The sequence below is a fragment of the Xyrauchen texanus genome, chromosome 14, assembly GCF_025860055.1.
Source record: "Xyrauchen texanus isolate HMW12.3.18 chromosome 14, RBS_HiC_50CHRs, whole genome shotgun sequence".
In the NCBI taxonomy this organism is placed as follows: Eukaryota; Metazoa; Chordata; class Actinopteri; order Cypriniformes; family Catostomidae; genus Xyrauchen; species Xyrauchen texanus.
In genome coordinates this window covers 42774531-42797752 of record NC_068289.1, presented here as the reverse complement: position 1 = coordinate 42797752, position 23222 = coordinate 42774531, and the positions used below count along the sequence as shown (strand labels likewise).

The window sequence follows — 23222 nt, the reverse complement described above, 5'->3', positions numbered from 1 at the left end:
TCATACTGGTCAAAAAGTGTATTCAATTCAAACTTTTCATGTGTCATTGCTTCCTTAGACTAAATCTTCAGAAAATGGCAGACATAAATTTCTAACACACACATTTCTCAATACACACATACAAAACACACTCTGAAAACCATATTAACACACCCACACATTTTTAGCTGCATCATTTATTCAATTGGTCTGTGGTGCTCTATAATACAGCAAACAGAAATTTATTTTACTCCATAGGCCAAACATGAGAGAAATGGCGCCATCTGGTGAAAAAATTAAATAAAATTACATTTTAAAGCCAAGGCTCCAGAATGAAAGCATAATATAATAGAATTCATGATTTTATGCTTTAATGGCTGAACTTACTGTTTTAACATTCCTCCTCTTGCATTCCTTACCGCCATATTCTTCCTGTCCAGAATACAACAGAACGGGGACAAGATCAGATTCACTGTGATTTATTTTTCGCAAATCACATCTCACTTAAATGTCTCAAATGTCAAAATATACACATATATAATACATATTAAACAATACAATGAAGTCAGGAATATGTTAAAATAAGTTACTTCTAATTGTCATCTACATTTAAAAATGGCTATGATATGGAACTGGATTCTCATGTGAAAAACACTGTTTAGGACAAACACAGCGAGACTGAGTTGCTAAATTTCCTTTTGGTGAAATGATTGTGATGTTGCGGTTAGTGATGATGAGTTATCTCTCATCTTTTCACATGTGAACAATCCTTCCTCCAATGTTGACAAATCACTTCAAATCATATTACGCACATTAAGATTTACATTATGAAGTTTGGTTCTTTGATCAAAATTATTAATTTAATTTGCAACATCAGATTCAAGTTTCAATTTTTATATAAAATATTGATATTCTATTATAGATAGACAGCTGGACAGACAGACAGTAAGACAAGACAGAAAAGATAGACAGATAGACAGACAGACAGTACAGACAAGTACAGAAAAGACAGACAGACAGACAGACAGACAGACAGACAGACAGACAGACAGACAGACAGACAGACAGATAGATAGATAGATAGATAGATAGATAGATAGATAGATAGATAGATAGATAGATAGATAGATAGATAGATAGATAGATAGATAGATAGATAGATAGATAGATAGATAGATAGATAGATAGATATCAGTTTCCTCCGAAAGGGAACCGCGTTATCTAAGACTATTCCAGATATGTTCTGAATATGTTGAGCATGGTTTTGACATTTAACTACATAAACTAGAGCATCTTAGTTAGGATGGTACCCTCTGAGTGACATTTAGGACTTGGGCAAACAGGATATATCAACACCCCTTTACAGGGTATAAAGAAGCCGTCAGTGAACAACTCGAACATTTACATCCTGTGGTTTCTCATATATGCAATAACCAAGAAGTCGCAATGACTGGTAAGTCCAAATCTTTCCGAATGATTTTTTAAATTAATTTATAAAAGTACAAATATTCCATGTAGTCTCCAATTAAAATGAAGTCATAAATTCTGCATGCATGGGACTAATAATTATAAAAGAGTGCTGTTTACAATAGTTTTGGAGTATAGCTCAGCAAATCACAGGACATGTCAACTTTCTTTAAAATATTTCTAGATTTTAAAAAGTAACAGATTTATTGTGAATTTCATTCCTTTTTTTGTTGTGCAATCTGCCTTTTATAACAGTGATTTTACCATGCTTAAGGGGGTTTTACAGAAAACACCGTGCTGAAATATAAAAATGTACTCAAACTAAGGTGTTTTGGTGGTCTTCTCTGGTTGAATCTGGTTTATCTGGTCTCCCATCTTGGCCAAGACCTGTGGTCAAATTAATGTAACACACAACCTCTTATTTCATATTGCTTCAAAGAGGATGTGTAACTTTCCTGTTAAAAACTTTCTGTTATCTCTGGCTATATTGCACTCAAAACATTGCTCTGTTTGTTTGAGCGGCCTGATACAGCAACATTGCCTTAAAGGGATAGTTCACCCCAAAAGGAAAATTCTCTCATCATTTACTCACACTCATACCATCCCAGATGTGTTTTACTTTATTCTGCTAAACACAAACAAAGGTTTTAATAAGAATATCTCAGCTCTGTAGGTCCTTTCAATGCATGTGAATGGTGGCCAAAACTTCAAAGCTCCAAAAATCATATAAAGGCAGCATAAAAGTAATCCACAGTTAAATCCATGTCTTCAGAAGGGATATTATAGGTTTGGGTGAGAAACAGATCATTATTTTAATATTTTTTAACTATAAATCTCCACTTTCACTTTCAGAATGTGAAAGTGAAATTGGAGAAAAAAAAATGTTTTGCGCTTTTTGGTGCTTCAAAGATCTGGCCACAATTTATGTGCATTGTGAATGTTAATTATTAGTAAATTATGAGAAAATTTCAAATTATGGGGTGAACTATTCCTTTAATATTCTTTATCAAAATGACACACTTTAACTTAAATAATTTCTATTTGTTGTTCCCTAAAAGATCCAAACAGCTCTCACCGTCTGTATGACTTCAGTAAAATGTTCGATGAAGAATACAACTACACTGACCTCACTGACTTTTATGTGGATGAAAAAACGCTTCTCTGTCCTCCCGTCACCATAGCAGATGCAATCCACATTTCATTTTGTGTCTTTTATATTATCATCTTTCTGATGGCCATACCAGGGAACCTGATTGTCGGCTACGTCATTGGTTCAAACAGACGGTTGCTCTCTCCTTCGGATGTCTACTTATTCAACCTAATGCTGGCCGACACTCTTCTGGCCCTAATCTTGCCCTTTTCTGCAGTCTCCGTGCTGCATGGTTGGGTGTTCGGCAATGTCGCATGCAAACTGGTTTCACTGGTAAAAGAAGTGAACTTTTACACCAGCATCCTATTCCTGGTGTGCATTAGTGTGGATCGCTATATGGTTATCGTCCGAGCTTTGGAAGCTCAAAAGGATCAGAGGAGACTGAACAGCGGGGTTGCCTGTGGAGTCGTGTGGGTTTTGGGATGTTTCCTATCGTTACCGTCACTCTACAACGAGGCTTTTTATTCCAATATGGCCAAACAGACTGTTTGTGCGGAACGCTTCAAAGCAGAAAGCGCCGATGAGTGGCGACTGGCCACTCGTATTTTGAGGCACCTCCTTGGTTTTGTGATACCTTTAGTGGTCATGTTGACCTGCTACAGCATAACAATAGCACGGCTGTTGCGTACAAGGGGTTTCCAGAAACAGAGAGCCATGAAAGTGATTGTGGCTGTGGTTGTGGCTTTCCTTCTATGCTGGACCCCTTTCCATGTTGTGACAATTGTTGACACTCTGCTGAGGGTCAAAGCAATTAAATTCAGCTGTTACACTCAAACATCTGTGGATGTTGCCATGTTTGCTACCGAAAACCTAGGCCTCCTACACTGCTGTGTGAACCCCATGCTGTACGCTTTTGTGGGCGAGAAGTTCAGAAGAAGGTTTCAGCAAATGCTCTATAGGAGAGGACTTCTGGAGCGTTTCCCGGTTTCCAGATCTAGCACGTCTTCTTCGTCCAGCTTTCTGTAAGCTACCCCCACAAAACATCCATATCTGGTCCAGTGTTGGACCAGAAATTCTCGTTGACCAGAATGGAGGCCTAGGTAGCTCAGTGGTAAAGACGCTGGCTACCACCCCTGGCGTTCACTAGTTCAAACCCCAGGGCGTGCAGAGTCATATGGGGTAACCTCCTCGTGGTCACTATAATGTGGTTTAATCTTGGTGGAATGCGTGGTGAGTTGAGCATGGATGGTGGAGGGTGTGAAGCCTCCATACACACTATGGCTCCATGGCAACATACTCCACAAGCCATGTTATAAGATGCGTGGGTTGACAGTCTCAGACAGGGAGGCAGCTGGGATATGTCCTCCACCACCCGGATTGAAATCATTATGTGACCATGAGGACTTAAAAAGCACATTGGGAATTGGGCATTCCAAATATGGGAGAAAAATAAAAAAAAGAAATAAATAAAAAGAAATGCTCATTGACCAAAGGAGGCTTTTAAAACACCCTCCAAAGCACATCAAATGCTGTTTTTTTAACAGAGAATGGACTTCAATAAATGTAAACTGCAATCAACCAATGGAAACAAAACATGCTGTAATTGCCATGCTATTGTTGGTCAAAAATAGTATAACTTTTCCTATAGGTCCTATAATATTGGGGTGGCTGTGGATCAGGTGGTAGAGCAGGTTGTCCACTAATCGATTGGTGGTTTGATTCCCGGCACCCTTGACTCCACATGCCAAAGTGTCCTTGGGCAAGTCACTGAACCGTTTCTGGAAGTGAAGTGAATGGAGCCAGTCCATAAACAATTAAATACGTTACACAATGTTTCAAAAGTACAGTCACTAGAGTTAAAAATGGCATATATGTTAGAATGATTTTAATGTGATAAAATCACTTACAGGGTGTACAGGCATTGTGTCATCATGGCACAACATTTTTAATATTTGATACATTTACAATTTGGTTAGTAGTTTGATAAGCAATTTTATCACACTAAAATTATGTTAAAGGAATATACTGGGTTAAGCTCAATTGACAGCAATTACACAATAAAGTTGATTAGCACATACAAAAAATTTCCACTCATCCCTCCTTTTCTTAAAAAAAGAAGAAGCATAAATGGAGGTTACAGTGAGGCACTTACAATGGAAGTGAATGGGGGCAATTTTTTGAGCGTTCAAAGGCAGAAATGTGAAGCTTATAATTTTATAAAAACATTAATTTAGTTCTGTTAAAACTTGTGTATTATTTGAGCTGTAAAGTTGTTTAAATCTTAATTTTTGTGGTAGCTTTAGGGCTTATAGCATTACTTTGTCATGGCAACTAAGTAAAATTGGATAAAACTTTGCACAGAAAAGGTTAGTAAGCGATTTTATCATACTAAATCATGTTAACACGCATATTGTTTCTGTCTTGTGAACTTTTGAAACAGTAAGTATTTTAATGTTTACAGATTGGCCCTGTTCACTTCCATTGTAAATGCCTCACTATAACCTAGATTAGATTTGCATTACTAATGCAATGTTTTACATGAAGTGCCTGGGGCCAGGCAGTTGTGTAATGGGCCTTTAGACAGACATAATGAGAGCAAAGCTTCTCCATGCAAAATGTATAGTGGATTCATGTTTTGTATGATTGTTATTGATGTATTTTCTAATTTGTAAGTTAATAAAAATTTACAAACAGTGTCATTACATGTCTCTTTGTCTCCTAGTAGTCATATGTTAACAATTGTGTGAGCTGTGCATTTTCACAATATTATTCTTTCTCCCCAATGGGAGTCTATGGCATAGAACTGTTTGTAGAAAAATGATGACATTTGGCACACTGCTAGGGGTGGGCATGAATAGTTCCCATAGCAAATTTGGGACCTCTAGGACAAACACCATAGAGTCACCACCAGTTCAAACATTCTTCTCTGTATATCGCCCCCTGCTGGGCAGGGAGAGGAATATCTAGCAAAAATTTACAAATATTGATCTGTTTCTCACCCCCACCTATCACATTGCTTCAGAAGACATGGATTTAACTACCGGAGTTTTATGGATTACTTTTATGCTGCCTTTATGTGATTTTTTTTAGCATAAAAAATTTGGCCTACAGAGCTCAAATATTCTTCAAAAATCTTAATTTGTGTTCTACAGAAGAAAGGAAGTCATACACATCTGGGACGGTATGAGGGTGAGTAAATGATGAGAGAATTTTCTTTTTTGGGTAAACTGTCCCTTTAAAGTGATAGCTCAGCCATAATTCAATATTCTGTCATCATTCCCCTAACCTCATGTTGTTCCAAACCTGTGTGACCCTTTGTATTATGTGGAACACAAAATATGTTAGATAGCATGTTAGGGACTGACATTCTCAGGAAAAAAACATTCACTGAAAGTAAATAGTGACTCAGGCAAATAATATCTCCTAATATCTCCTTATTGTGTTGCATGGTAGAACAACATGATGGTGAATGATGACAGAATTTCCATTAATAATAATAATAATAATTCTGTAATACATGTTAAATTGTGATGATGTCATTAGGAAATAAATTGCAATTAATTGTTCATCTTTCTTGCATTTATCAGTCATCATTCATCTGTGAAATAAATCTATAATAATTATCCACAAAAATCAAAGAAATGTCAAACTTATATGGAACTACAGTCATCGTTCTATATGGCCTGATCAAAATGGTGACGTTTTAATCTAGCCCCTACCTTTATCTGGTTGACGTGCGTCACTCACAGCAAGATGGCGGCAGCTAATTGTAAGTTGGAGGATACATTAGGTGTATGACTGGCTAAATAGATGAGTCTTTAGTCTAGACTTAAACTGAGTGAGTGTGTCTGTGTCCCGAACAGTGTTGAAGATGATGTAACAGTACATCCAAGGAGAGTCAAATTATATTTTAGCAGCTTATTTTTAGAGGTTATTGGTCCAATAATTAGTGCCTCTGTTTTGTCGGAATTGAGAAGAAGAAAATGTCTGGCCATCCAATCTTTTATTTAACTGATTCACTGCTAATATGGAGAGTTGTGAAATCTCATCAGGTTCTGAAGAAATATAAATTTGTGTATCGTTGGCATAACAGTGGAAACTTATTCCACGTTTCCTGATAATATCTCCCGGGGGAAGCATAAACAAGGAGAAAAGCTAAAACTGATCTCTGTGGCACTCCATGCTTGACAATTACTCATTTACATAGACAAAGTGGTAGCGGCCTGCTAATAAGGACCTAAACCATGCATTAAATACATTTAAATCTGACTTTGTCACATTAAGCATTATTAGTTCAAATGACTTACATTTATATCCTGTCCTCTGAATAACACCAAAAACTTAACACAGTAAATTGCAGCAACACCACCTCCTCGGCCCTTCAGACGAGACTCATGTTTATAACAATAACCTGTGGAGTAGATTAATTTAAGGCAGGTTTCATTCAAACAGAGCACATCCCAAATATGATCTGTAATAATTCATTTACAATTAGTGCTTTGGTTGAAAGAGATCTAATATTTAGTAACCATACCTTTATATGATTTTTATATTTAATTTGTTTGTTTTGTTATTTTTTCTAAATTATTTAATGAGGGGTTTGTGTTTGGTAGTTTGGGGAACAGACACAGTCTCTATAAGATATGTAGGTGATGTCTCTCTTATTCTAGTAATTATTTATGTCAGTACTTTTTCTTCTACTGGAGTAATTTTTTTAAATTAATGTCCGTCACCTGGATTGAGGTGAGCCACTATGCCACAACGAGGACCTAGAGTGCATTGGGCATACCAGATTTTGGAGAAAAGGGGAGGAAAAAATGATTTAAAAAATAATAATAATAATTTTGAAGCCAGGGCTCCGGAATGAAAGCATAATATCATAAAATTGATGATTGTATGCTTTAATGGCACTGATTTCAAATATTGCTATTTTAATGGGTTTCAGTGGGGACATTTTTGCCCTGAAGGTCCTGAGTGTGACTATTTTGTGTACACAGTGTATTATAGAAGTATTATAGAAGTATTATAGGTACTGAGGTTGAAAAATCAAAATTCCCCCCAAAATAAATTAAGTATTAAATAAAAAAGTAGTAAATAAAAAATATATGGTGTTGGCATTTAAAAAAATTAATAAAAAAATATGTCCCGAAGGTTGCACAAGGGTGAAAATAAGAGTAAACATTATCACCTATAGCACTAACAGTACACTTAAAGAAAGTCTCTCTAATTTCCTTTATGTTGAATTTCTCATGACACTGTGGTGCTGATAATATCTCTACTCTAATACTCACATTCTTGATCATTCACACAGGAAGGAAACAGAAAAGAAAGGTTGCATTAATCATTTTTATCTGAGGCTTCTTGTTATCGTTCTCAGACACCTGTCAGTAAATACTGTGAGAGTTACACTGAATGACTTTGGCAGGCCTAAGGCCAGTAAATCTCGTTAAAATCAGAAGATAAAATGGTAAGAGATTAAAGTCATTATTGATATACTTACTGTTAAATTGAGGATTAGGAATATTGTTGTGATTTGAATGTTAAAATATTTTGATAATCATAATTAACAGATTTACATGAATTTCAGTTTGCACTACCAGTTAACAGATTGAACACCCCTTCTCATGCTTTATTATTAATGTTTTCCACAATTGAGAATAATAGTAAAGTCATACAAATTGCATAATAACTGTGATGAGGCACAAGATAAAGGGCAGCCAGAGACGTCGGTTCAAGCGAGAGAAAGAGAGACGCACGCGTCCGCGCTGCATCTGTGTCTGTTTATGTTGATTTTTATGACTAAACGTTATGTTTACTGTTCAGCCGGTTCCCGCCGCCTCCTTGCCCATCCTTATACTGTTACAATAACAAATAAACATATTGGAATTTTGCATTGAACAAAAACGTGGTAAACATATCAAAATTATTTCATATTTGAGATTATTCAAAATAGCAGCCACAAAATGATTTCAAGCATTTAAGCATAAGCCTTTTCAAAAGGGGTTTAATAGCATGAGAAACATTCAGTCAAGTGTGTCCAAACTTGACTGATACTATATAATTTGAGTGCTGCAGTTTCATTCTGTTGCAAATGTTTAAATCTGACCCAGAAAACAATTGACTTGTATGCACCAGTGGCAGATACCTTATGCATTATACCTTAAATGTCCCCTGTACACGCATAAAACAACAACTGCTATTTCTATATTTGCTAACTTAATGCTATTTTTTGAAGACAAGCAAAGATTTACCAAATTTTAGTAAATATTTTGAAAATATTAGAATTTAAGTAGTATAAGCAACTGTGTTCATGGTCACCATTTCTTATAAGATTGTTGCCATTTTTAAACTCACCAATTCATTTTAAATGGTCCAAAAGTGTAATAAGTGAATTTTAAATGTATGTATGTAGTATCTCAATTATTACTATGAGGATAAAAAAGCTACATGCTTAATATTAATTATACAAAATAAGAAAATGTTGTTTTGAGCAGATTTAGATGGAGGATGGCATGTCTTACCACAGGACGTGCCAACATCTCAAAGTATTTTTTTGTCAGCTGCCCAATAAACAAAAAAGTGTAGGCGTTCAGATCATATGAGATGCACTGTACATTGCAAAAGATAATAACGTGGGAAATCGCGCCATTAAAATAAACTTAATTTACACCTTTTCCAAAGATGTGACTCTCACGCTGAAACTTTCACCAATTCCACACTTCTTCCTTCGGAAGTTAGTTGTAGATTTAGTATTCGTTTGACATGCGGTTTCTTCTACACACGTTCTCTGGAGACCACAATCTCACAAAAAGGTAATTAGTACTAACTCAAGGGACCGTCTGAACATTCCACCAATAGCACTAATATGGTGTCATTTTTATATCAACTTGAATTTGAAAAAAGCCTCCAAATTCCTGATCTTGACAAATGTAATTTAATGTCATCGAAAAAAAATTGATTTTAATTTTCAATATTTGAAAATATTTTGTGTGAATTCACCTAAAAAAATTCAGGTTGTGAAATTCAAGTTTTTGTTATTCAAGTTGAGGATTTCAGGTCTCAATATTCAGGTTGTTGAATACGGGTTGAGAAATTCATGTGGCAAAATTTGAGGATGACATCTGGGTATGCAAGGAAGAGCAAATGAGCGTCGATGTAATCCATCTCTCTTTTGGACAAACGCAAAGCGATGGAAACAGCTCAAAAATTATTTTAAATATACATATATCATCGCTGTCTGATGAAAAACTCGTATCTCCAAGAAATGAATATTTCAAGAGCATGGAAAAACTCTTTCTCATAAACAATCTTACAAGATATTGGTTAAACAGACAGCCTGATTAAACATCTTTTCATTGGTCATTTCAATGCATTCTGTCTATGGAAATAGTCAAAATGACTAAAATTTGGAGATTTGAGTTTACATCGGACAGTGATGACACACACACACACATAGTTGTGTTTCCATGTTTTATGGGGACTTTCCATAGACATAATGGTTTTTATACTGTACAAACTTTATATTCTATCCCCTAAACCTAACCCTACCCCTAAACCTAACCCTCACAGAAAACATTCTGCATTTTTACATTTTCAAAAAACATAATTTAGTGTGATTTATAAGCTGTTTTCCTCATGGGGACCGACAAAATGTCCCCACAAGGTCAAAAATTTCGGGTTTTACTATCCTTATGGGGACATTTGGTACCCACAAAGTGATAAATACACGCTCACACACACACACACACACCTTGAATAATTAAAACTTGAACTTCACAAACTGAATTCACACACACACACACACACACACACACACACCTTGAATAATTAAAACTTGAACATCACAAACTGAATTATTTTTTTTTAGGTCTATTCACTCAAAATGTTTTCAAATATTTAAAATTAACAGCAAAATTTTATAATAACATAAAATTAAAATTTCTATTTTCAAGATCATGAATTCAAAGTCTTTTTAAAATTCAGGTTGTGGTGATATAAAAATGACGCCATACACCAAAAAAATCTGTGTCCAAGCAATCTTTCAGTTATAAATAAAAATGACAACCTTTAGAATGTGTAAATGTTTTCAATAACCGTGTTTGTTAAGATAGAAAATGAAAGTCAATTGAATTGAATGCTTGGAAGCCAGTGACGTTTTAGCACAGTCTGTGGACTTTTCAGACAGTCACTTACACACTATAAGCGAATATTCAATAAATATCAAATTTAAATTTGACTAAACCTAGCAAAAATTATTATGCATTCATTAAACATTGATGTCTTTTTTAAATATTATTTGTTCGGATATATACTAATGCATAATGTGGGGTTACTGAAGGAAGGAAAATGAGAAAACCATTCTACAACTACAAATTTAGGGAGGTCACTGGGGCACTGGACCCCACAGGCCCCCCTTAGGACCGCCCCTGGCTGCACTGAAGTAAAAAGCCTGAGCTTTCTAATGATACAATCATTAAGTTGAAAACATATAGTCATTTAAATGTTGGCTTTACCTTAGTGCATGAACTCTTAATGCATTCCGGGGTCAAAATTAATAAAAATTATGGAGCATGTTACAAGCTTTGCAATAATGCTGGTTTCCCCCATTTGACAGTCTAATTTGTTAAACATGGATGCTACTACAGATGATGACATATACAACGAATTTTCCCCACCATGTCCCGATAGCTTGCAGTATCTGAACAGCACAGTTTTGGTCCTGGTCTACATCATAGTCTTCTTTCTCAGCTTGCTCGGGAACACTGTGGTGATATTTGTGGTATTTTTCATGAAAAACCAACGGTCATCTACTGACGTTTACCTGATGCACCTGGCCATTGCCGACTTGCTCTTTTCATTCACTCTCCCATTCTGGGCGGCTTACCTCCATGCAGGCCACTGGATGTTTGGCACAGTTACGTGCAAACTGGTATCCAGCATACAAGAAGCTACTTTTTACTGTTGCGTCTTCCTCCTTGCATGCATAAGTATCGATCGCTACATGGCCATCGTTAAAGCGACCCAATTCTTTCGTCAGCGCCACCTAGAGGGCGCAGTTTGCACAGTGGTGTGGATGTGTGCCATTTTGTTGTCCCTGCCCATCATGGTGCATCGTGAGGCATTTGTGCCTGAGAGCATGGAGAACATTTACATTTGTCATGAGAATCTGACCGCAGACACCATTGAACAATGGAGGTTAGGCTTGCGGATTCTTCACCACACCTTGGGATTCTTCCTACCATTGGGCGTTATGATTTTTTGTTACAGTTTTACTATGTGCACACTCTGTCACTCACACAATAGCCAAAAGCAGAAGGCGATGCGTGTCATATTATGCATCGTTCTGGCATTTGTGATCTGCTGGCTGCCCAAGAACGTCAGCGAACTTCTGGACACCCTGATGAGAGGCAGTTGGATGACGGAAACGTGCAAGCTGAGGGACATTTTAGATGTTGCTCTGCATGTCACGCAGGCTATGGCTTTTACCCACTGTGCCATCAACCCCTTTTTATATGCTTTCATTGGCAAGAAGTTCCGCAACCAGCTCCTCATATCTCTCTTCAAGAAAGGCCTGTTGGGGAGAGAGACCTTGTCAAAATACAGAGTGGAATCAATGTATAGCTCTGCAAGCTCCAGGCAAATGTCAGTGACACTGTAATCAAAGTAACATTCATGATGAAACTTCCTCTTACAAAGGTATAAAGAGCCCTTGTCTTCTGTTAACTGAATAGCTCACACAAAAAAAATTTAATTCTTCCAATATTTTTGCACCCTGGTGTTGTTCAAAACCCACATGCTGTTATTTACTATATCCTGTGGAATATATAAGCATTATCTTTTACGCAGCGCTTTTCAATACATCAAAAGTTCATAATGAACAGTGGCTGTCTAGCACAAAAACAGGACCAAAAGGCATCATAATGTAGTCCATACCACTTCTTGCACTATATTCCAAGTCTTCTGAAATCATACTATAGCTTTGTGCAAAGAACGGGCTGAAATTTAAGCTGCTATTCAGTGATAATCTTCCTCTCTGCCGCAGCTCTCAAATCTCATTCTCCATATTTCAACTGGTGTGCCTGTGTTAGGTTACGGCCCACACAAGAAACAGTGGCATTTTTGCAGTTAATAATGTCAAACCTGGTATAATGCACCAAAAAGCGGTGCATTTTAGTTGAACACAAAATATCACAAACACTTTACAATGAGGTTGTATTTGTTGACATTAGTTAACGACATTAGATAATGTGAACTAACATTTAACAATACTTTTCCAGCACTTATTAATCTTGTTTAGAAAGGTTTAGTTCACACCAAAAATAAAAATTATCTCAGGATTTTCACCCTCATGCCATCCCAGATGTGTATGACTTTCTTTTTTCTTTTTTCTTTCTAGAAAAATCTCTCAGCTCTGTAGGTCCGTACAATGCAAGTGAATGGTGACCAAAACTTTGAAGGTCCAAAAAGCATGTAAATGCAGCATAAAAGTAATCCTTGTGACCTTAGTGGTTTAATCCATGTCTTCAGAAGATATATAGGTTTGTTTGAGAAACAGATGAATATTTAAGTCCTTTTATCATAGATTCTCCTCCCTGACCAGTAGGTGGTGATATGGACAAAGAATGTGAAGGTGGAGATTTACTGTATAAAAGGACTTAAATATTTATCTGTTTCTCAATCACAACTCACACCTATTATATTGCTTCTGAAGACATGGCTTAACCACTGGAGTCATATGGATTACTTTTATGCTGACTTTGTGCTTTTTGGACCTTTAAAGTTTTGGACCCTGTTAACTTGCATTGTATGGATCTATAGAGCTGAGATATTCTACTAAAAGTCTTTGCATTGAGCAGAAGAAAGTTATACACATCATTTAGTAAGTTATTTCCAATTTTAATACTACATTGCCATGACGATATAATGTCAATAAACCATATAATGACTGTAAACGTTATGATTTAAACAAATTTACAGCTCAAATAAGACACAAATGTTAACAGGAGAATTAATGTGTTTTAATGTGTTTTATTTTACATTTATGCATTTAAACCCTCCAAAAATTGGCCCCATTGACTTCCATTGTAAAGGTCTCACTGTAACCTTGATTTTTGCTTTTAAGAAAGAGTAACGAGTCGAAATGTTTTTGTATGACTCTGCGATCTCTATAAGTAAGCTAAGAAAAAGGTACGCAATTTTATCACAGTAAAATCATGTTAACAGCTGATATTTTTCAGTATTGTGGCTATACTTTTGAAATAATGAGTATTTTAACGTTTATGGACATTCACTTCCATTGTAAGTGTCTCACTGTAACACCATTTAAGACAAATGCTTCATGCTTTCTATGTAAAATACTGTAAAGCTAATAATCAAAAAGTAAGCTCTGTTATCTCTGTTACAGGATATTGCAGCAAAACTTGTATAGCCTATATATATATATATGTGTGTGTGTATTTTGAGTATCTTTGACTGTCTTTCACTTTTTCCCATGATAACAATATTTTATGGGTTTAATTCACTTTTTTCTGATTTGTGTGACTCACAGTCTGCACTCTTTGAAAGCTGTAGGCCTTTATACTAAAGTATCTATGAAAAACCACCATTGTTCTTTTGTAGAGGTTTCAAGTTGTGTCAGCATGATTAAATAACAGATGACGTAGGTTACATAATTTTTGTGTGTACCTTTTATTTTTCACACATATACATGTATAGACTCTCTCTGCTTTGCATGTGTAAATAAAATTGTTTAGTAAAAAGTGACGTACATTCCAGATTAAGTTAAGCAATAAGTCTACGTTTCTCCACGTAATTACATGATTTCACCAATGTTTCTACTTCCCCTTGACAGTACGGCACAGAGAAGTGTAGCAACCTGTTTTCCTCTCTAACATAGCATGTGGTGTGCTACAGTAACTTTCTCAACATGACCTTAAATTTGCATTGCAGCATCATGCACTCACTTACACTTATATGCTACTAAAAGTGCACGGGAGGAGTTCAACTACTAATAGATTTTATTCTATAAACATTACAAATATTTCAAATCTTTAAAGATGTTAACCCAAAACTGAAAATTCTGTCAAACTTTACTCACCCCTCATGAGCTGAAATTCAACATTTAATGAATGGCCAAAAAAAACAAAAACATAAACAATGCAATGAAAGTAAATGGTGGAGACTGAGGTTTAAAAAAAAAATAAAAATAAAAAAAGGGTTATGGTCTGGAACAAAGCAAGGGTAAGTAAATGACAGAATTTTCATTTTCACACTAATTTCTGAGAGAGGGAGAAACAAACACGCAAACACTTACTCACCTGTTCATAAACTGTTCTAATTATTATTTTATTTTTTAATTTGTTACACTGTTAATTTGTACATTTAAGTCATGTTATAATATTTTATTATGATGTCTTTATAATTATTCTATGTATTCCAAGCTTTGGCAATATTGTATTGTGTACAGTCATGCCAATACGCAATTTTGAATTGAATTGAATTGAGAAAGAGAGAATAGCAGAAGTACAAAAAGAAGAAACAAAAACAAAAGGTCTGTGTCCACCAGATCAACTAGATGTTAACCATGATACCAATTTTACCTGCACACATCATTCATAGCTCTGGGTTACAGACTGTAGTTCCCCAAAAGGAAAATAACATGTTTAGCATGCAATCCAATTATATTCAACCTCAGCATGAATATTTATTTTATTCACTTCTGACCTATTGCGTGAACTCATTCATTCTTAAAGAGGTAGTTAACTTTAAAAAAAAAACTCCCTAACAATTTATATACTGTTTCTATCACATATAGCCTTAAGTTTTACCCTTAATATACCTACAGTATAATCGGTGTGTAAATTAGGACAAGCAATATAATTGCATCTCTATTAACACTGGCCAAATGTTTCTATGCGATTAACTGAAAAAACTTAAAGTTTAGAAAAATGAAAGGGTCAGGTAAATAAATTAAAGACTTAAAACTAGGGATGCACCGAAATTAAAATTCTGGGCCGAAACGGAAACCGAAAATCCAGGATGCACTTGTTGTGCTGTTTTATTCCCGCAAAATGTACGTCACTTTCTGGAGAATGATGTCATTCAAGAACTGGCATTAATGTTAGTTAAAGGGACATTACAAAAGACTTACAGGACATTGAAAAGTGATACTGAAGACACCTATACATTCATTACTAATAAAATCAATATTTCCAAGTAAAGTTGTTTTGTTTGAAACATTTCGATGAAAGAAACTGAAAAAATGAAGAAACACCTGGAATATTTTCTTTTAAATTGACAGCTTTTCATGTCAGTGGTTACAGCATAATGCACCCGGGGACATGGCAAAACAGACACCATCTGCTGAAATCACTAGTCAACTAGTGAAAATTAAAAAAAAAAAAATGTACCCTATGTTTAATTAATTGTGATACAAGAAAGTTTACTTATATGATTTCTATCTTTAAAAAAATATGCAACATATGATTATTTTTATTTTTTCGGCATTCCCAGCATGCTGTAGGTACTTCATATGGGAATGTGGGCATTGTCCCATGACCTAAAAATATTATGTAGTAACAACAACCACGAAAATTCTTTACTCTGTTTTGTTAAACAAGTACAATAAAACTACTTTACAATGAACAACTTGCATGGTTTATCCTCTATAGAGCACTTACCACTGAAAATAGCTGTCCGACTCACTGTATTTGCCATTCATTTGTTAATTTATTTAATTCAGCATTTTGACTCTGATGGCTCCTCAGCTCTGTCCCATTATGTGAGTTCACTGGCTACACACTTCAGAATATTCACTAATGTAGCAGGTCATCCAGGTATTTCTCGTCTACTGTTATATAAAAAATACTGTACTGTACATACTGTACATGGCATAGTTTATACTATGGAAGTATGCATATGCGGACGCCGGGACAGTTTAGAGTTGAAACTGCATGTAATTCATAGATATTATAGGTCAAACTAACCCAGAATATTTATTTAAAGGGATAGTTCAACCAAAAATGAAACTTCTCTCATCATTTACTCACCCTCATGCCATCCCAGATGTGTTTGATTTTCTTTCTACTGCTGAACACAAATTCAGATTTTTTTTTGGTCTTTGCATCCAAAATCTATTAGATCGTTTCAGAAGACTGTGACTGTGTCTGAAACACGTATCCTCTGATGGCTACTTCCAGCAGGATAACGCACCATGTCACAAAGCTCGAATCATTTCAAATTGGTTTCTTGAACATGACAATGAGTTCACTGTACTAAAATGGCCCCCACAGTCACCAGATCTCAACCCAATAGAGTATCTTTGGGATGTGGTGGAACGGGAGCTTCGTGCCCTGGATGTGCATCCCACAAATCTCAATCACCTGCAAGATGCTATCCCATCAATATGGGCCAACATTTCTAAAGAATGCTTTCAGCACCTTGTTGAATCAATGCCACGTAGAATTAAGGCAGTTCTGAAGGCGAAAGGGGGTCAAACACAGTATTAGTATGGTGTTCCTAATAATCCTTTAGGTGAGTGTATATATATATATAAAGTATATAGCACTTACATTTGAAAAGAGCAGTCCAACTCGCGATTCACCACCGTTCCTTTAAATCCAGTGTTTAGGACGTTACATAGCCTCAGCTCCTGAGGGAATGGGATTATGGGATCGTCAAGTGTCCAGCTGATCCACACTTCAGAACAGTAGGTCATCCGGGTATTTCTCGCTAACTGCTTCATTAAAACTGTGGATTTGGACATACTACTGCAGTGGCATTTTGATTTTGGCATACTATATAGTGAAGAAGTATGGATATTCAGATGCAGCGATGAATTATACCACTGGAGTCCAATACTTTTATGCTGCCTTTATATGCTTTTTAGAGCTTCACAATGTTGGCCACCAGTCACTTGCATTTTATGGATCTATAGAGCTGAGACATTCTACTAGACATCAAAATTTGTGTTTTACAGAAGAAAGTTATACACATCTGGGATGGGATGAGGGTGAGTAAATCATGAGAGAATTTTCATTTTTGGGTGCACTATCCCTTTAAATGTAGATCTACACTTAAATGTAATATTTCACGATCTACGTTAGGTGGCAGTAATCCGTCAAACTGGCAAGAGAAACTTGCAGTAGAAGAAAGGGAAAACACATGTGAGTGCGTTTCATGTTTACATATGCGCTTCACCGTAAAATATATACAGCGCTTCAAGAGATTCACTGTATATATTTATAAGAGACATCGCAAGATCATCTGCATCACACATCACAGTCCTTGAACATGATTATTCGGCCGTTCAGTTAAGAGAGAGCGAGCGTTTAAAGCTCCGCACCCGATACAATTAGTCATATGACATATGCAAACACAGACTGATATTATCAGTAGGATTCATTAATCGTCTGATCTCGTCATGAAGCTGAAAGAGCTGGAGAGCTGCCTTCAGCAGGTGGACGGATTTGAAGAGCCCAAAATTCTCCTGGAGCAGTACCCCACCAGTCCTCATATAGCAGGTAGACATTCTTCTTCTTCTCGGATGTAAGCTGGTTACGGTTGATAATGATAACTTTTGTAATTAATGGCAGGCAGATTTGTGTTTTATGAATTCCTGGTTGTGGAAATAAGATGTTCGCAATAGCATTCCAGCATACTACACATATTATTCCTGCAGTATGCAGTGTGTATGCGACATTATTAATGCGTGATCACCTACTAGATTGCCAAAATGGGGGGCTAATTTGGGCTAATTTGTTTATTTGGGACAATGGGGCTAATTTGTTTATAGAATATTTGGGATGTTTTGAAGTGCCAAATGTGATTTCATTTAATAGGAAATGGTTAACACTTTTCTGAATAGGTTATTTTTTTAAGTAGTATTATCTTATTTTGATACTCAAAAACAGCATCTTACTGTCTCAAAAGTATTTTGCTTAAGTTTACAAATGTTGCCCTATAAATATTAATTACATTTTACTTAAAGGGGTCATGAAATGGAGAATTAATTTTTCCTTGAATTTTAGACATAAAACAGTTAACTGTAAATTTAAAACAGACTGTAAATTTCAGAACTCAAACTTCCTCCCCGGTCTAAAAAGAGCATTTATAGTGGCCACCCTGCTGAAACGCCTCGTTTTGAAATCTGTCTGTTTGTGACTTCACGACACATTGCTCATTTGTATTTACTCCTCCTACAAAATGCGTTAGCGCACCCTTTGACCCCGCCCACAGGCACGCTGTTCAAGTCAAGAGCGCAAGCCTTGTGTGGCTAACTATTCCTGGACATCTAAGGGGACCCATCTGGACTATTTTGAATTATTTTGTATATAAACATGAACTATGCAGACTCTTTGACCGCTGCCAAGTATCTCGCCGCTTTTAAAAGACGCGGTGTCAAGTTACAACTCTGAAAGTGAAAAGCCATTTTCTTTCATTCAGCTGCTGTCTCTTGTTGTTTTGAGCACAAACACTTCATGGATGCATTTTTTCACCCATCTAGCAATTTTAATTGTTAGTATATGTAAACATAGACTAGATGGACATCTTTGATCGCTTCAAAGTGTATCTGGCGATGTGCACCTCATTGCGCCTACGGTATGTGTTCGTGTGGATTGCTTTTGAAACAGTCATTATACGATTCGAGCTTGGGGCAGTTATAAACACTTGGATACAAACATAAGTAAACGGTTTCATTCATGAATATTTCAAATGTCATGACTGTTTGATAGTTTATGGTGCTGAGTGTTAGCAGTTGTGCTTGAGATAAACAGTTTAATATATTCGGATGCAATGTGTTGGATGTGCGTTATGTGTAAACCCTGACATTTTGTTTTATAATGTTGAGGGACTTGTTCATTCTCTTCAGATTTGAGTTTGCTTAATTTGAGGGGCTATATTTTGTTAGCCAATCGTAACAGTGGGCATTTACGTTAATATTATCATTGGAACTTAGGGAAGATAATGAAATTATACAAAATAGCACTTCATGACCCCCTTTAGCCACGTTGTACCCTAAGTTTTTAAGATGCATAAATATTGTAAACATAAACATACAGGCTACAGGCAGCCACAGTCACACCGTGTCCTGACCTTATGGCAAATGACACATGATCATGTGAAATAATGTGTCTATGTAAATCAGAGTTTTTGTCATAGCCGGCCATGACGAGTGATGGGACATTCTGTCGATTGCTTGTTTTCTATTTTAAGCATTGCAAGTTTAACTCAGTCCACTGTGAACTGGCACCGGTCCAAAAACTTTCAAAAAACTAAGGCTGGGCATAGAAATGCATCAATTCTTCGACTACAAACTCTTCAGACATGTTTAGAAAGTTCTGTTCTGCAGCTGTGTTGTATTCTCTGTCGCTGTGGCGGACCTGTTTTTAGATAAACAAAACAAGTTTTTGCTTGAACGCCCCAATGTCGGGAGGGAGCTTCGTGAACTGTTACTGTTGTGCCCTATCATGAACTCACACAGGAGATCAACGGTCAGTGAACATTTTCACAAAAAAATACATTCGATTTAGGTTTGTTTCTCACCAAAACGTAACGTATGCTTTCATAACAATCATGAAGCTCATTAAATAATTTATTAGACTTCTGAATTATACTTTTGCATTCTTTTGAAGCTTGAAGAGGTGGTCACCATAAACTGCCATTGTATGACATCACTGAGCACAATTGTTTTTCACAATTTCTCCCTTTGTGTTAAGAAAAAGAAAGCAAGTTATAAAGGTTCATAACAACACAGGGGTGACATGACTTTTATCATATTGCTGCTGTTTTATAAAAGAAATAATCGATTCCAGTCTATCTGTTAAAGTAATTTTACCACAGTTAAGGACGTGTCAAGTTGAGAAACACCCCTGTAATATTATTGAAATGCATGGCCATTAATTTGTTTATTGAACACTATTATTGTATTTGATGTCATACAGTTAGCTTTTGTATTTCATTTCACTGCAGGCTGTATGCTGTACACCATCCACAACACATTTAATGATATAGAAAACAAGCTTGTTGCAGATTTGGGCTGTGGATGTGGGGTGCTTTCTATAGGAGCTGCAGTTCTTGATGCTGGGTAATACCATCTCCATCCATTCATCCATTGTCTGAAATTACTCTGAGTTTAAAAATGATGTGAATCAAAATAATCATAATCTTTCCTTGCAAGATTGTGTGTCGGATTTGACATCGATGACGACGCCTTGGACATATTCAAAAGAAATGTTGAAGAATTTGAACTGTCGAACATTGATGTCGTCCAGTGTGACGTGTGCTCTATTGGATCCTTGTATGCCAAGAAGTTTGACACGGTCATCATGAATCCGCCGTTTGGCACAAAGCATAACCAAGGTATTTCTGAGTGAAACAGGATATACAATAAGTGGGACTTGATTGTATTCATCAGGAATTGACTGGACTTTTAAAAGTGTCTGTTACTTACCAAAATAGAACCAGGTGGTTGGAGGGAAGGGGTTTTGAAAGTAAGAGGGTTTAAACCTATAATGCCGCCTGTTTCAAATTTGATAAGTGTGACGAGGAGGAGGGCGTGGCCGACTTGTGATGGAGCACAGCCGGCGCTGAATCAGCTGATCAGTCAGCATAAAGTAGAATTTAAAACTCAAATTAAAAAATTCAACTTCTGCAACGCGGCCATGTGTGTGTCTCTCTCTCTCTCGAGCCGGTGTCTCTGGCTGCCACTTATCTCGCTCTCCCGCTGATCAGCCGATTTAGCGCCGGCCGTGCTCCATCATGGTCCGGCCACGCCCTCCTCCTCGTCACAGTACGCCTATTTTCTAAAGCATTTGCATCATTAACATAATCACAATTTGACTGAATCCTGTTGTCTGCAATGTAGTAGATGTCTGCTGCCACCTGGTGGACGTTTTTGGGCATTTCTTGATGGAAAAATATTTTAAAACATTTCCCAAAAATGTCTGGTTTTGTACTGCATGCACTCGTTTTGTGAAATCTTTGCTGATTTTAATCAAGTAAAAGTGACTAATTATTATACTGTTACTGATATTTAAAAATGAGTATTTGCGGAATATAAGCAAGTTAAAATTTTGTATATTATTTTATTGAAAAAGCCAGTTGAAATCCATGTATCAAATGTGATACAACAGGCTTTTTGAGGTATATCTCTCAATCACCATTACATTACATTCATGCCCACCATAATAAAAACATCATAGAGCTTTGACATTTCTGACATATAAATTTTTTAAGATTTATTTAAAGTTTGAACTAATATTTCTGTGTATTTTAATTTATGCATCCTGCTCTGACATTATAAATATCTCATTATTTTACATTACAAGCTATTATGATGTCATCTTACCATACGCTCTTGAGACCCAGAGAAAATATTTTTTCAATTTCCCTTTTTTAAATGTCAATATAGTGTTTGGTGCATAAAATACATATGAAAATAATTGTTTATTGAAAATATTATATTTTACTCATTGTAACTGATGTGCTGAACTGAACTGTGTAATTTCAATCCAAATGTATACACCAAGGAGAGGAAGTTGTCATGGCCAAACTCTCAAATATGTGGTATCTTTGAAAAGCCCAGGGAGTCCTCTGATAATACCCCAAGATATACCACTGTTACATGAATGATCTTAAAATGTAAATAACAATGTCATACACAAAAATAAATTGCTGGGCCTCAGGAGGATAATGACCTTTAAAGCCCTTAAAAAAACATTCAGTTTCTTTTTAATTTTTTGTCTAATGATAATAACTAAACGTTTAATGTCAAAAAATACGAATTTTTCTGACAATTCTTCCATATGTCTGGCTTTACAGGGTTAAGTAAATAGGGGAACATTTTTATTTCATGATTAGACTTTAAGGATAGTTTCAATGCCTTCAACCCATAGGTATTGACATGCAGTTCTTGCAGACTGCCATATCCATGGCGAGAACGGCAGTGTACTCCCTTCACAAGACATCAACACGGGGTGTAAGTAGCACCAAAGTTCTTCACAATTTTGAAACGTCACTTGTATTCAGAATTCAGATTAACAATTGAATTGCATTTTTCTGTAGCACATACAGAAGAAAGCAAATGACTGGAATGTGAAAATGGAAGTCATTGCGGGTAATATTTTCTATGCCTGACATTCACTGTTATAAATGATGTACCAAAGAGCAAGATTGATATGTATGATCATAATGTAATGTTGTTTTATCCTCAAATTGCATTTACTTCTTTACAGAACTGAGATATGACCTGCCAGCATCTTACAAGTTCCACAAAAAGAAGTCGGTATGTCCATGTTTTGCTTTTACAAAATAGCAAATTAATTTGACAATACTGCTTCATTTTATATAATACAAAAATTAAATATATTTTTATATCCTGTAAAAATATAGTTCTGTATGTCTTGACCCAACTTTACAATGAGTGAAAACATAATTTTTAATATGATTATTTCAGGTTGATATTCAAGTGGACTTCATTCGATTCACTCCAACATAAAGGTGTTGCGCAAGAGTTTTTTTTTTTTTTTTCTCTCTCTCTACAGACACCGTTCCTCAAAATCAATTTTAAAACATTAACATATACTGTTGTTGTAAATTTATTGAAACATGTGCTTCACACATTTTGCCAGCATACACAATTGCACAACATCACAAACTATGTTATTAATAAATAAATAAATATATT

At 35.9% G+C, this 23222-nt stretch overlaps 3 protein-coding genes across 3 annotated transcripts; all 3 read left to right on the top strand.

Annotated features, from left to right (window-relative positions):
• The first annotated feature begins 1425 nt into the window (after positions 1-1425).
• LOC127654626 (C-X-C chemokine receptor type 1-like) lies at positions 1426-5226 on the top strand. Its single transcript, XM_052141852.1, has 2 exons — positions 1426-1432; positions 2505-5226. The coding sequence occupies exons 1-2, from the start codon at positions 1426-1428 to the stop codon at positions 3560-3562; spliced, it is 1065 nt and encodes a 354-aa protein (XP_051997812.1). The 3' UTR covers positions 3563-5226.
• Positions 5227-7899: 2673 nt separating this feature from the next.
• Positions 7900-12383, top strand: LOC127655332 (C-X-C chemokine receptor type 1-like). The gene is made up of 2 exons (XM_052143088.1): positions 7900-8003; positions 11151-12383. Exons 1-2 carry the CDS (start codon positions 8001-8003, stop codon positions 12192-12194), a joined length of 1047 nt encoding a protein of 348 aa, XP_051999048.1. The 5' UTR covers positions 7900-8000; the 3' UTR covers positions 12195-12383.
• A 5291-nt stretch (positions 12384-17674) lies between these two features.
• On the top strand, positions 17675-23222 carry mettl5 (methyltransferase 5, N6-adenosine). The gene is made up of 7 exons (XM_052142930.1): positions 17675-18057; positions 20507-20621; positions 20715-20896; positions 22432-22514; positions 22601-22652; positions 22771-22820; positions 22992-23222. The coding sequence occupies exons 1-7, from the start codon at positions 17958-17960 to the stop codon at positions 23031-23033; spliced, it is 624 nt and encodes a 207-aa protein (XP_051998890.1). The 5' UTR covers positions 17675-17957; the 3' UTR covers positions 23034-23222.

Excerpts from the sequence above, each read along its gene's own strand:
- mettl5 (XM_052142930.1), top strand. The coding sequence starts at position 17,958 with ATGAAGCTGAAAGAGCTGGAGAGCTGCCTTCAGCAGGTGGACGGATTT. Across the intron at positions 20,897-22,431 it reads TGGCACAAAGCATAACCAAG|GTATTGACATGCAGTTCTTG; the intron begins GTATTTCTGAGT and ends TTCAACCCATAG. Across the intron at positions 22,515-22,600 it reads ACAAGACATCAACACGGGGT|CACATACAGAAGAAAGCAAA; the intron begins GTAAGTAGCACC and ends ATTTTTCTGTAG.